Here is a 15268-nt window from a genome sequence, read left to right as displayed (position 1 = left end):
TATCATTGTTTTGGTTATGAAAAATAATGGGTGTTGATGCTTACACTTTGGTGGCAGAATATTTTCTTTTGAAAACAAATGTCCTACAACAAAATAAAAGTAAACGTTTTTTTCGCATGTTAAATGCTAAAATGCTAACCACTGTGAATCCTCAATGTTGGGATAACAAGTTTTAAAAAAATAACAATAATTCAACAAGAAGGAATAAATACCACAGCAAAAATTACCAGGTCGTGTGTCTGTGTAAGCATTGTGCAGGAGGTGCAGGGACAAAAAGTGCACAAATTAGTCCCCCTTGAAAACAGTTACAGGTCATGGACAAGCACCTTCACTTCTCTTTTTTCCAGTCAATGTTGGCATACTTTGTGATACAAAATTAGAAGCTTTCCACTTAGTGTTCGTATTTTTTGTTGTTTTGGCTGGGGGGGAAGGCAGCAGAGTTAGACTTGAATATTTGCCAAGTAGCCAAGCTGCAGCTTACAAGTATAATACAGAAGACAGAAACAACAGGGAAGTCATTTAGGTCTGCAGCCCCTCCTGTCTTTTCCTGATATTACATGGGTTTCAACCACTTGATAAGAGAGAGGGTTCTGAAGTGAAGAGGCCTTTGGGTCCTGACACAAATCCCGCTGGGTTTTCAACTTCCACCTGGGGTCTGAGGGTGAGCCCTCTTTCTTGTTCTGGCCGCCTTCCCCTTCACATCACTCTACGCATGCATGCCCCCCGTCAAACCTCCCAAACATATTCTGCAAATACTGGGGTCCCAGGCTTAGCAACAAAACGTGGGAAATTTTGTATTGCCCAGTTTAAAGATGGGTAAACTTATATGTTACAACTACACTGGGAGAACAGGACAAGTGGAGGGTACAGGTTAGGGCTTCCCTTGGGTTGAGAGCCCGTGAGATGCCAGGGCTACCTGCAGGGTGCTGTTTCGAAGTCAGGGAGACCCACACAGGGTAGCAGGGGAAGCAGTGGAGGGGGGAGGTGGAAAGGGTCTCAAGACTGGTCCTACTAGAGGCATAGATGTCATAGAAGGACCAAGAAAACATTAATTTAAAATTTTCAGGAGTGGTTTGAAGAAATGGGCTACTGATCACATTAACATCAGCCTCATTATACCTCTAAATTTAGTTAATCTGTACTGAATGTGCTGCTTATTATTTATGATTTTTAAAAAGAATCAAACAAAACCTTAACATTCAAGTATGTATTAACCTTCCTTAAGGTTTTCCATGCAGTACAATTAGCAGCTGGCTCTAGATTTAGGAGTATATTTATCTCATCAAAAAATGATAGAGCCTATCAGGCTTTGTGAGGTCTATGACCCTATGAGGTCACCTGTCACTGTGAGTGGAGAGACTTGCAAACATTTGTTTTGTTCGTGTCATTTGCTACTAGGATTCATAAAATCTTACCTAATATCACCTAAATATTTACCTAGTTTCTCTATCTCTGAAGAGCTTTACTAAAAATCCATATTTCAAAAAGTGTAAACTCGGAAATCCCATTTGTTGTTAGAAAGACTAGCAAGTCACCAGCTCAGCTTACTAGGATTTTGGAAGCTGATAAGAAATGTTTTTTCATCTGACAAACCCCCAAAGAGTTCCAGCAGTTACAATCATCTCTCTCTGAACCCTTCACTATTTTTTTTTGCTTCCCTTTGTTGCAAACATGAGCAGTCAGACTCTGGATGACTGATGGTGTGGAGGGATTTATTTTGTCATCTTCACGTTTTAGCAGAGAGTGTGGTCCTTTTCTGTATCTTGCAGCATCGTTTTGCATTTGGAAGGTGTTTTTCCTTCCAAATTTGGAATAAGTTTTTCCTTCTTGCTTTTGATAAGAGTATGAGCAGATATTCAGTCCTTTGGTATGTTTTCTCGTTTACTGCTGTTGGTTATTTTCTAAATTCTTAGCCTTATATAAAGTCCGTTTATACATACATACATACATATATATATATATATAAATAAATAAAAATAAAAATAAGGAAGTATATCTTCCTTATCTATTCCAGAAAACAGAAGCTGACATCTAACAAATTTGGCACAGTGAGCAGAGAGCCCTTAGATCCCATCTCATTAACCTTTATGTAGAGGAAGTGTTTGGGATTTCAGCAAGATACATGTAGGATGATAGGGAAGAGAACAGCAGCCCTCTGGTGATACAGGTTGCAAAGCAATATTCACCTGTGTTTAGAACATTACTGTTGGAGGGTTTCTGGGCATGTTTATTAGTAAAGGATAAATGAACAGGTTGAAAGGGTGGACAGTGTACTGAAATTCTGCGCTCACTTCTGATTTTTCAGACAGCCTAGAATCAGAACTCATGCTATGGAGAGGATGCAGACCCTACTGTTATTACTGTTACTGATACTGACAATGATTACTGTTGTTGATAGGCAGCGGTTTAGTTTAAAAAAAAAAAAAAAAAGACAATGCAGAACGGTATTTTCTCTGTTGACTCATCACGAGAACAGTGTCTATAGTGAGGGCGTTAAGGGTGTTTTTCTTATCCTCACAAAAAGAGAAAAATGACAAAAGTTTGTAAGAATTGTGTGATTTGATGATGATGTGATAGCAGTTGTTTGCTGAGTAGTCAACAGGTACTGAAAATGGCTGTGCTGTATAGTTGTTCTGTAAAGTTGCAAATGGTGAAATATTGCTCAGCATGTTAGATATCACTGGTAGAAAGAAAAGTTCCATTTGAGAAGTAATACTAAGATTTAAATTTTAGGCTATGACTGTGTACCTTAAACAGAATTAAAATATTTTTTTCTTTCAAGGTTTAAAGATCACCCCACATTGAATGAACGGTATTTGTTACTCCACTTACTTGGCCGAGGTGGCTTCAGTGAAGTATACAAGGTAGAGTGTGTTTAGTCTGCTAAATCTAATGTTTGAGTCATATATTTTTGTACATTTAAATTTGGGGACTGGGGCAGAGAGGTGGTGAGGGATCTGGATAAACAGGAGGATTTTAACATAGCGTACTCTTTAAACAGAGGTTGAACAAACTCCTTGATTAATGCATGGGAGGAGGTAGCATTACAGTAGGCATGGGAATTACGTGACAATTTTTTTCCTTTCTGTTGGATGTTATTTTTTGTTTTAACTTTTCCATATTTGTGGGTTTCTTTTTTAGGCTTTTGATCTTTATGAACAAAGATATGCTGCTGTGAAGATTCACCAGCTTAACAAAAGCTGGAGAGATGAAAAGAAAGAAAACTACCACAAGTAAATATTAATGACTTACGCTTCGTATGTTAAATTGAATAGCATTTTATTGATTGTGGAAGATTAATGTATCCTTCTTCTTTTAGACATGCCTGCAGAGAGTATAGAATACACAAAGAACTGGATCACCCCCGGATAGTTAAACTATATGACTACTTCTCCTTGGATACAGATACGTACGTACATGAAATAAGTTTTTTCTAAAACTTGTCAAGGATTGTTAGTATTGTATAAACAGAAATGAAGAATACTTGAACAAAAAAAATATGTTCTTGCTTTCAGCCAAAATGTTTTGGGTTTTCTTAGGGCGACTTCCAAAAAAAAAAAAAAAAAACAACAAACAAAAAAGCACTAGTTTCAGTATTTTGTATTGGATAAATATTGCAGACCTTCTATAAAGTGATGTAAACACCATTTTGTAACACCTGACTAGCAAACCCTACAGGGTGTTCAGAGGATGAAAGGGAATATACAGTATTGTAATGTTTTTGGGCAGAGCAAGGGCTGCTGGAGGGCAGCCCAGAAATGCTGTAGCTCAGGTTTCCAAGACTAAATACCATCAGGCGCCTTAATAGCCTAAGTGTGGCCCATGGTCACTGGGCATGAAATTTTGTGTCACATCTTAAGGGATAATTAATATATCTTTTCTTCAGAGATATATGTCTGCATAAATAAGTTTGAGTTTGGTTGGTAAGGGTTTTCTGTTTGTTTTTTAAAACTTTATCTCCCTTCAGTAGGGATGCATTTTCTTTTTTTGTGAATATGAATGTTCTGATTGATGTCAAGTTTCATAAGCTAATGGTTATGCCTTGTGTTTTACTAACAATTTCACTCATATAGTTTAATATTCAGGCAGCCGTTGTTAAGCTTGTCCGTATCAAACTAGGTTGTCGTATCTCTGATCTTGCAGTTTGGTACATCATTTAATTTTGTCTCTCTAAATTCTGCCCTAGGTTTTGCACGGTGTTAGAATACTGTGAAGGCAATGACTTGGATTTCTATCTCAAGCAACATAAATTGATGTCAGAGAAGGAAGCTAGGTCCATTGTAATGCAAATAGTAAATGCACTACGGTATCTCAATGAGATCAAGCCCCCTATTATACACTATGATCTTAAACCAGGTAAATGAGGAATGATAAAATTGAAAATGTCAGCACCTTTTTTTATCCTTATTTTATTTGTAATTCATGATTGAAAATACCAAAATTATCTTTTGTATATCAGATTTATTTTAATAAACTGAAAAATTGATAGTTCTCTTTCTGATTTTATTGTAAAAATCAGGTGCCTTTTCTTTAGAAAAAAAGTATGTAATAACTTTCCTCCTTTGTATTATTTTGATTTCACTTTGTAGGAAAAATTTGTAGGCCACATAGATACGTACGTTAGCATTTAACAATTTAAGCAGATGAGATCATTAATTGGCTCAATCCTGTCTGATCATGGTGGAATGCTGATTTGTAAATAATTTTTCCCTTATGTATTTCTTAGCCTGTAAAGGATTAAAATCAATCACTTTTTGCAGCTGAGGATAAGAATTTCAAACCAGGACTTTACAGATTTTTTTTTTTAATGTTGGGTCTAGTCGTGCCAGGCTGTTTGCTTGCTACTGTGTAGTAAATTGTTCATATAGATCCCTATTATGGAATAATAGATTTCATATTATGGCAAACGTATTCTTAGTCTCCTTGTTTTTTGTTCTCTTTTTAGAGGAACCTCGTCAAATAACTTTTGTATCAAGAAATTGCTGTACAGCTCCAACACGGGGAGTTAGATTAGCACATTACTGCAGTAATGTCTTGGCACTATTTTGTGTCATATGCAAACACTGCAATGTGTAGGGTAGGATTTGTTGTGGACAGAAAAATATTAAACTTGATTATGACTAGTATACCTCTACACTTCACTGTTTCCTCACTGCCCAGCTAGCTCCCAGTTGAGGGGGAGTCATTTCAGATGATGATAACCTAGAGAGTTCCTGAGACTGAACTAAAATGTGTCATAGTCAAGTCACTCTAGACCTGAGGATATAAAGATGATGTAAAGTTATCACTGACCTCTCATTAATTTGAATGTTTCTGAGAATTGAGTGTAGTTTTGAAAATTAATTACTCTGAGAGCTTTTTTAGAGCTTTATAAAAAAAAAAAGTGAAACAACGTTTTTTCCCCTCTGTTTAGGTAATATCCTTCTTGTGGATGGAACGGCATGTGGAGAAATAAAAATTACTGATTTTGGTCTGTCCAAAATAATGGATGATGATAGCTATGGTGTGGACGGAATGGATTTAACTTCCCAGGGAGCAGGAACTTACTGGTAATGCCTGGTTTGATTTTATTGTTCAAACTGTGGGTCATTGCTCAGACTTAAATGGTTTCATAGCTAATTCCTACAGATAGCTAGGACTAAAAATATTAACATGGGTGACAAAGATTCTTACGCAGTACAGTGGATCTTGACATTCTCACAGAATATCAAGAATGATGCCATAAAGTGAAGTAAGATAAAAGTATATATACAATGTGGAGAAGATCTCTGTGATTTATAAATATGGTTTCCCAGAAGAAGCAGGTGTTTAATCTTTGGCTGCAGGTGGTTAAAGACATTTGACAGAGCTGTGATGATTAAGTGTGGATGCTTAGTCCTTGGAAATCTTAGAGCCGGGATTACCAGAAGGTAATGTCCTTAGGACGAAAGAGCATTTACTCTTTCATCCTAAAGGTTAATGAGAGCTCAGCAGCTGTGACTTGTTTTGTGTACCCACACGCTTATCCCAAAATCTGAAATTTTGGAGCTGCCTAGAGACTAGGAATGACAAAAAAAATAAAAAATAATATATATAAAAAAAAAGTTGCTTACAGAACAGCTGTTTTTCTAATTATCTTTCTAAAGATGAACCTTCTTTTTGGCACAGTAGCTCTTTGGGCCTGGGTGCATGGTAGTTGTGTCAGGGTGAGTGGAGTAGAAAGCCTACATAGACCACGTTATTACTTTTGTGAATTCATTTGTTCTTTTTCTCCTCATGTCTGCCTGTAGCAAGAATACAGTCTGAAGATGAAACCTAACTTTAAACAGAGAAGCCAATGTCGTTCCTGTTTGATGCTGATTTTTCTTCCATATTTGGAAGTTGTACAAAACATTTTTTTCTAATTTCCATCAGAATTTTTAGGAAAAAAAAACACGCATACTCATGCAGTAACTAAAATGTGTACATGCTGTGAAAAGACAATTATTCAAGTTAAAGCATTTTGGAAGTGTTACACTGTTTTGCTACTTTCCTTAATATTGCAACTACTTTAACGTTAAGTATTTAATTGTAGGAACACAATTCAAAAAAATTTGTGTGTTGGATTTCATCTGAAATAACACATGCACTGGCAGTGTTGTGAACTGGGAGATCACAAAGGGTCTTTGAGCATTATAGATTTGTGATGAATCTCTGTGTTTCTAATTCATACTTTTTATGAGCCCAAAATCTTCATTAGGGAAAGTTTTGAGTGACTTACAGGTGGGAATCTGTCTGTGTAAAGCCAATCACATAAATTCAGTAGCATAGTACTGGGAAAATTTTTTTCAGTCATTGGGTCCAGTCACCTCTCCTTCCAAGTAGTCTGGTCACATAAGATATTCTGTAAACTTAGTCATTTGTATTGAATTCAGTGTTTTGTCCTCAGTAATCTGATTTGAAGTCTGTTCTGTAACCTCAGTTCTGTGATCATTAGAAACCTAATCTTCTAATTTACAGCCTGTGTTTACTTGTAGCCAGTTTATACTTGTTAGTTCCTGCACCAACAGTGTTCTCCTCTGAAATAGGTTGTTTCCCTTCCTGATAAAGTAATTGCTCTGTTGTGATTTTATATTCTTTGGTTTTTCTTAGAATTGGAGGCGTTCCATTCTTTAGATCATCTCAGTAGTTTTTCTCTGCACTTGAATCAATTCAAGACCACTTTTTTTTTTTTTAATGTTATAATCAGAATTGCCCACTAGTATTCCAGAATAGATTTTGTGATGTATGAAGTTTGTGTTCATGTTGCATTCTTGTCTCATCTTCCTGCTTATTTCCATTTTCACAAACATTTCTTCAAGATTTTTCCTAAAAACTTACATGCTGTTGATGAAAGAAAGTCTGGTCTATAATTGCTTTAATAAGTTTTTAAACATTTTAAAATGTTGAATATTACAGTCATTGATACTTAACTGCCCTCATCTTGATAATTTGGAAGATTTACTTGTTTTTTAAAGGAGAATCCATTTCACTAGTTCTTTCCTAGTTCAGAGATGGCATAGGAACTTGTTCAACTTTCAGCTTTTTAAATATGGCTTCATGCAGATTGCAGTAATGGAAATAACAGTGACCTTTGTCTACCACATACCTCTCTGATTAATGTCATCATTCTTACTGAAAACTTAGGTAAAGTATCTTTGAAGCCTTATGTATGTTAGCTTTGATTCCTAACCAGGCCTTGCTGTAAAATGCCCTGTATAGCTTTTGTCTTTCTCGAGCTGAAAGAGGAAGAAGGCATATATTTAACCTAGGATCCCAATACTTGAAAAACAAATGATGATTAGTGGTTTAGGTAAAGAATAGGCCCTCTATTTGAATGACTATGCAAAAAAATGTAACGTCAGTTCTGAAGGGTGTGTGAGGTGTTGGAATGAAGATCATAAGGTAACTGTACAGTTGTCAAAAAATCAGAGATGGTATATGAAGCATTTGTAGAATATGATATTTGAATAAGTTCTAGTGATTGCATACATGTACTTGCTGACACTTAGGCACATATTTTGTGTTTCAGGTACTTGCCTCCAGAGTGTTTTGTAGTTGGCAAAGAGCCACCAAAGATTTCTAATAAGGTTGATGTATGGTCAGTTGGAGTAATCTTTTTCCAGTGTCTTTATGGTAGAAAGGTAAGGAAAATATTGCTTGAAAATCTTAAAGCTTTAGTGTAAAATGCCTGTTTCCAGTAGACTTTGAACAACAGTTATAAAGATGTGAATTTGTACAGAAAATGACATAGACATTGCAAGAAATGTAGAAAATTTTGACTAGAACTTTTTGTTTTAATTTCAGAAATGGTTATAAATTTATATTACCACTGTAATAACTTACTATGGTATAAATATTTATGAAATATTTATGAAATCAAAATATTTGGATAACTCATGCAGAAAATCCTGTGCTTATTTTTCAGCCATTTGGCCATAATCAATCACAGCAAGATATCTTACAAGAAAATACAATATTAAAAGCCACAGAAGTTCAGTTCCCTGTCAAACCTGTTGTAAGCAATGAAGCCAAGGTAAGGTTTCATACAATTGCAGGGTAACAGTTGAAACCTCAGTCACTTGTTTTTGAGGATTCAGCTATAACATTGCTCTTAAGTAAAGAATGCTCCGGGGTGTAGTAACTAAGTATGCAGGAAACTATAATGGAGAACTAATATTTTCATGTTTTAATTTTTAGGAATTATTAAAATTTTGTCTTGAAAGCAAGACCTTACAATCCAATTTTTTCTTGTGAAGTAGACATTCTCTAAAACCACCTGATTTGCAGAGGACCTTAACTGTCTCATTAAAAGTTCTTAAGAAATACTTCTGCAAACAGTAGAAAGCTCTTTTTGAAAATAGTGAATGTTTATTCTCCCCAGCCTTACTGGTTTAAAGAACTATTTGACTACTGAATACCTGGAGAGTGTGCCTGCCAACATTCTTCCCCTTGAAAGGTCATAGTATGTGTGTATTAACTTAAATCTGAGTTTAGAAACACAAATTCTTGCACTTAAAATATTTCAATGATGATTTGAGAAAGAAGACTAATTAAATAAATACTTGATCAGCCTTAGCAGTAAGGATGGCAATGTTTCCAGTATTTGATAATATTTTTATTTTGAAAAATCTGTAGTATCAAACTCACATGTACAGACTAGCCATTAAAAGAACAGAATAATGTGTTTTCCAAAACGGCTACCGTGAGTATCTATAACAAATCCAATTCTGTGAATATGGAATAAAGCATTATGTATGAGTTACTTGTTTGTAAAACTGTCCTGATTTCTAAAAAAAACTAGTGGACATATGCAAAAGTGATTCCCTCACTGGGAGGGGAAGGAAAAAAAAAAAAAAGACCAGATTAGTAGAATACTAATATACATACTTTGGCTTGGGACACAAGCTGCAAAGAATTTAGGGATGTTAAGACAATTCAGCTTCTCAAGATTAAACCAAAAGAAAACACAGGTCTAGATGAGGTAGGTTTCCCAAAAAAATAGGTAATTTCAGTACATAAACCTATTATTAAAAATTGTGGTATGTTTATATTGAATGTATTTTCTAGAAGTAGTTTGAGTTGAAGTTAGGACTGTGAAAATTTGAAGAACTAGTTTTTCCTGTATGTTTGTGTGTGTGTGTTTTGTTGGTTGGTTGGTTCGGGTTTTTTTTGATTGGTTGGTTTTACTTTGGGGAAGTTGTTTTTTTAACCTCGTGTCCCTTACAACACAGTTGACAGACAAGCATTGTATAACTGATACCATTACATCCTAGTGGCTTGCATCTCTGTCTCTTAACTCTGTGTTTTTTGTGATTGGTAGTGTTTTTGTCGAGGATGTCAGGAGAAAGTAGACAATTCAGCATGGTTCTGATACAGAATTAATGACTTAATTTACATCCTTTGTGTTCCATGTTCTGTTTGTTTGAAAAAAGGGTAAGAGTGGAGAACAATGGAAGTTTATTAATACTGTCATGATAGCTGTAAAAGAGAGGGAAACATTTAATCTCTGTTGGAAATACTATAAAACAATTTTAGACCAACTTGTAAATTTGGACTGTTCATGATGACTGTGCAGAATCTAAATTGTCACTCATCTTTATAGGCCTCGTAGTTGGAAAAGAACAACTTTTAAACTGAAATTTTGATTCGGAAAATATGGGTATTAAATAAATAGGGAGTCTGAAATGACACTGAGTTTTCAGACTGTCCTTTCATCCTTGTCACTTTTTCCTATTTTGTGCAGTGTTCTGCTTTGCATTACAGTGATATCTGCAGTGCCACAGAAGTGTTAAGTATTCTACAAAAAATTTAGAAACAAAATGTTAACCTGAGAACCTTGCAAGTAATTGTTAACAGCTCATTTGATAGGCGTTAATTATGGAGCATTTGATTAAAATCCATAATATCCAAGAATGTGTGAATATATGTTAAGATGTGCGTGATTTTTGTTTTTTTAACTTATTCACGCTGGATATGGAAGCGCTTGAAGTAAATTCTAGCAGGATTCTTTGGAACATGTATTAGAGATGAGTTTTCCTTTAACCTTCAATTTTTACTTGGAGCGAAGAACAAACAACTGAACAGATTTATCAAGATATGTAATTCTTTTCAATTAAGTTCTAAATTAAGTAATGATGTGCTAATCAGTTCTGTAGCAATAAAAAGGATTTTCTATCGTTAAATGTTGAAGCCCAAGTTCCCAAGTGACTAAATGTTCTGTGTGTACCAGACGTGAGACTTGACAGAAACTGTCATTGACTGACACTGTATGGACCTACACGAAGGATAGTATATTGTCTCAAGAGCAGTCTTGAAGCTAAAAGATTTTTTTCAATTCATCTTCTTTAAAATATAGAATTGAGTGTTTTCTGGCAGAGAAGTTCCAGCTAGGTACTGATTTCATAAATAGTCTATTGGTTATTTAATACCAATTGAGTGTGGCAACAACCATTGTCAAAATTCACATTTTTGCTGTATTCAGTCATGGCACACGAAAATGCCTTTTCCCAAGGGCAAGCTAAAGCACTGAAGTTTTGTCCTGCATCTTCTATCTACTCTTCATCTACTGCATTGCTGAATGGTTTTAGAAGTTCTGTGGAGCTCCTTTGTACTTATTCAATCCTCTGACATTTGCTTTTAGCTTTTGCTAAGCTAAAAGTTAAGTTAGCTTTTACTAAGCTGTTCAGGGATAAGACATGCAGAATTCTCACTGTGTGAGCTGTTAACGTTTTACTTGTAAATGTAGTTCCTGCCTTTTTTTTGTCTCAACATGGAAATACGTATTTGAAGTGTGATTATTTTAAGCCAATTAGGCTTGCAGATTTTTTTTTCTGCTGCAACATATTCTGTTTTTCATTGGATTCAGTAGTCAAATGTTAGGCTGTCTTTGAACTGAATTATATCAGAACAAAAGATTGTTTTCAAAACTAGTTTATCTGGGAGGACACGTTTCTTTGCTTGTAAGCAGATGTAATTATTTTGAATGATATTGTAATTTTTTGTATTCCTTTTCTAGGCCTTTATCAGACGCTGCTTAGCATACCGAAAAGAAGATAGATTTGATGTCCATCAGCTGGCTAATGATCCTTATCTTCTGCCTCATATGAGGAGATCAAATTCTTCAGGAAACTTGCATATGACTGGGCTAGCAGCATCCCCTACACCACCTACTTCAAGCATTATTTCATACTGAAATTTCTCCAGTTGAGGAATGGCATGATACCTTTGTGTAGTTTCCAGATGCAGACTTGAGCTTGAGAGCATTTGAGTGTTTTTACACAGGACAAGTTTGATAACTGTCTTTTCAGACCGAAGTCGTCCTACATAGTGTCATTGGTATGATTGGAATGGATCAAGGACTGTGAATAAATGTACCCTTCAGAGAATAACCTTTAAACATTGAAGGATGACACTGCCTGTTACACACTAACAGGTATACTGTGTTTAAGACTGAATAAAAGGTTTTTAGTTTTTTCTGGAGAACATTGTAAATAATCTTTTTAATACTTAAAGTACATTTGGTTGATACTGGAAAGTTCTAACAGGAAGGGTAGTTTTTCATTATTTAAATTAAAAAGAAAAGAAGGTAATGAGCAAATTTAAAAACACAGGAAAAAAATCTGTGCCTGGTTATAAACAAAATAAACTGCCATGTATACAAGACATTGATCTTTTGAAACCAAAGTAAGAAGTGCAGGAAGGTCAAAACTATGTTCTATATCAGATTCCTCAGATAAAACTATAGTATTTTATTTGGCAGCTCAGGCTTGTACCTCCAAAAATGTGGTGTTCTTTCACAGAATTTTGATTGGAAGGTGATAGGGAATTCCCGGTACTTATTTCTCAGATAGGTTGCTAATTTTGAAATAGACTCAGTTTTCTAAAAATACTATACTTGCTGTGGTATTGAAACTTGTGAAACTTTTCCAGGCCTCTGATAAAAGCAAGCAACAGTATGAAACCAAATGCAAACAGGTCATGTATAATGTTCTATGCAGGAATAATGATAAATTCCCTTCTAGCTCTATTGTAAATTGTTGTACAGATGTCACATTTTCAGTTAAATTTCAGCAACTTATTCCTGTACAAATGTTTAAAGTATGGCTTTTTCTAATTGGATATTGTATTTTTTTTAAGTCTCCCTCAAAGCGCTTTTAACTGCTGCTAAACGATGTTGCTTTTACTTTTGCAAAAAAAATCAAATGACCTCCTTAAGGTGCAAGTCAACTGTACGTTATAGAGAGATTGAGTAGGTAATTTGTTAACAATCAAGGCATGTAAAACAGATCTGTGTTGGCAATATACAGTACAGTTCTTTAAGTCAGTTTTTTGCGCTCTTAACCTGTAGAGCGCATCAATACTAGATGTAGAAGTTGCTCATGGCTATTCTCTATTTCTGGAAGTTCCTATCAACAAGGAAATGTTTCTTGTGGCTTGTACAGATATTTTAAAATGTGAAACATTTTCTAACTGCCTTGTATGGTAGAAATTTATTTTTCAGAACAGCGTATCTCTCTCCCATTTGCTATTCTTTTTACTGTCCCATTCTGGATGCTGAATACCTATACGTAATTCTGTCCATGTTTCAGAAAAAGGAGGCTGTATTACCACAGGTTTTCATTTAGTATTGTACAGTTAAACTGTTGCTCTTGTTTCTGATGTTGCAAGCCATTTTGTTTTCATTGTATATAAAGAAACATTAACTGTCTCTTTAAGATGCTGCTGAAATTGTAGAGAATGTAGCCAAAACAGTAATAAACAATGACAGTTGAAATTTCAAGGTTTTCACTGTAGGTTTTGCATTTTAACAAAGGGCAAATCAGTTTACCATATCACTGAGCTACATTTAACTATTAAAAGCAAGCTCTCTTCCATTACAATGGGCTAATAATAGAATAATTCATTCAAATAACGTTAGGGCTGAAAGGGGAGAGTTCCATAAAACTTCAGGCATCTGTCATAATGAAGTAACCAATGCATTATTTCATTGACTAGACCTCACACACAAAAAAATCAAGTATTCCAGTAGGTCTTTATAGAATTTTTTTAACCACAGTTCGACTCAATGACATTTACTGTCTTCACATTACACCGGAGTGCTGCAACTGTACCCTTTTCATCATCTACGGGGTGAAACCAAGGAGTCTTTTGCTACGTTGTCGAAGTGCAGGGTTCAAAAAATGTGCTATAGCTGCACGCTTATGTGAGATTTCATTACTTCTAACTCTGCACGTGTCAATTTCAGAAATTAAAGACTATTTTGCGTAAGGAAAAAATGTAGGATTGTGTTAACTGTATATTTATTTAACTGGAATGTATTGTGGTAACCTCTAGGACACTGAAGTTCAGCAGTATGTTAGAGAACTACTTAAGTAACTAAAAATTGTATAGCTACCTAAAGATAAGGGAGATTATGCATTGTACATGCAGACTTGTTTTTCTTCTTAGCATCTGGGAATATAGGCTGTTGTGGCTGAATCATGACAATCCAGCTTGACAAGTACATACTTCTGAAATCTCAGCACCATTTTTAGTAAGTTTCCACATGGAAATGAATGAAAGAAGAGTCACCATCTCATCTTTCAAAAGAAAGTTGCAAGATTTTTGCCTCTAATGAACACAGTTGGGTATGTGTACAGTACCATCAACAAAAATTTTGTGTTCCCTTGTGGAGTCACTTTGCGGTCACAAGAAGATGTCCACGTTAGAGTCTTCAGTGCCTAAGATTCAGCATTTTGTGCTTGGGATAGAAGTACCCCTGAGGCTGAATCTAAAGGCCTGAATTACTGCAGGTTGTCAAGAAATGCTGATCCAATTCAGGTAATTCATGTTTTTAGTAATTTAGTCTGTATTTCATGTACATTTTACTGATTTCATCACACATCATCCATTGCTGTATTTCCTAAACACACCACTGATTTAGCATCAGGTAGATGAGGAATGAAGCTAAACTTCATCAGTTTTTATTGAATTATTGAACCTTGGAAGTGAAAGGCTTATTTTCTTTTATACTCATAAATACTTCAACATTTCTACGCTTACTGGAAGTAAAAGCCTACATTGCTACACCATATAAACACCTATGTATGAAACAGAAGTGACTGCAAGAGAAATTCTGCATTTTTAACTATTATTATATTTCTACAGGTCATTGCAGCCACAGTTAACAATGGTTGGCTTGCTTCTTTAACACAAGCATGTTTTGGCACTATTCTATTTGTGTTTGTACTGAAATTATTCAAATCTTACCATGGAACATTATTCACCCATAACTTGGTCTATCCTGGCTGTTGATAGATGCGGCTTTCCAAGAGGCTAGTTAATACTTAGATTTGCTGAAGGGTGCTTTTAACAGTAGCAAGAAGATGGGAACGGTGTTGTGTTGCTGGCCAGCTGCCCAAGTGCTATTGACCACACACACCGTGGCTATGAGCAAACTGCTGCATAATTAGAGAAGCTTTCAAAAGCCCACAAAGCCGCCAGCCTTCTCGGTATGCAAGTCACGGGTGTGTGAGGCACAGTGCTGCTGCCCGTGCCACGCAGCTTGGTGGGGGGTGCTGGGCACTGCTGGGACCCTGCATGGAAGCTGGGAACTTAAGTGGATGACTGGCTAGGTGGTGTTTTGAGGCCTGGAAAAGGAAAATATGCCTCGAATCGTGAGACATCCCAGATCCTGCTCCTACTTCACCATCTTCCTGATTATGGGAAAACACAAATCTAAGGCAGGAGAGCAAGAAGGAAACGGTGTTTGTAACCAACCCATGTCAGT

At 35.7% G+C, this 15268-nt stretch overlaps 1 protein-coding gene across 2 annotated transcripts in view; it reads left to right on the top strand.

Moving 5' to 3' along the window:
- Positions 1-13279, top strand: part of TLK1 (tousled like kinase 1) — a 67663-nt gene extending 54384 nt beyond the window's left edge. The window contains exons 13-20 of one of the 2 annotated variants that reach the window (XR_004752647.1): positions 2783-2864; positions 3142-3233; positions 3320-3409; positions 4187-4356; positions 5414-5549; positions 8030-8141; positions 8426-8625; positions 8943-9358. Coding sequence is in view for 1 of the 2 variants with exons in the window: in XM_035332455.1 (XP_035188346.1) it covers positions 2783-2864; positions 3142-3233; positions 3320-3409; positions 4187-4356; positions 5414-5549; positions 8030-8141; positions 8426-8533; positions 11516-11692 (967 nt within the window). In the remaining variant the exon portion in view is untranslated. Of the gene's footprint in view, positions 1-2782; positions 2865-3141; positions 3234-3319; positions 3410-4186; positions 4357-5413; positions 5550-8029; positions 8142-8425; positions 8626-8942; positions 9359-11515 lie in introns of those variants that run through there. The other variant, XM_035332455.1, reaches the window with a different exon arrangement.
- Positions 13280-15268: the final 1989 nt, after the last annotated feature.

Source organism: Oxyura jamaicensis, chromosome 7 (assembly GCF_011077185.1).
Source record: "Oxyura jamaicensis isolate SHBP4307 breed ruddy duck chromosome 7, BPBGC_Ojam_1.0, whole genome shotgun sequence".
In the NCBI taxonomy this organism is placed as follows: domain Eukaryota; kingdom Metazoa; phylum Chordata; class Aves; order Anseriformes; family Anatidae; genus Oxyura; species Oxyura jamaicensis.
The sequence above is the reverse complement of the archived record's forward strand: the minus strand, read 5'-3'. Positions and strand labels throughout refer to the sequence as shown.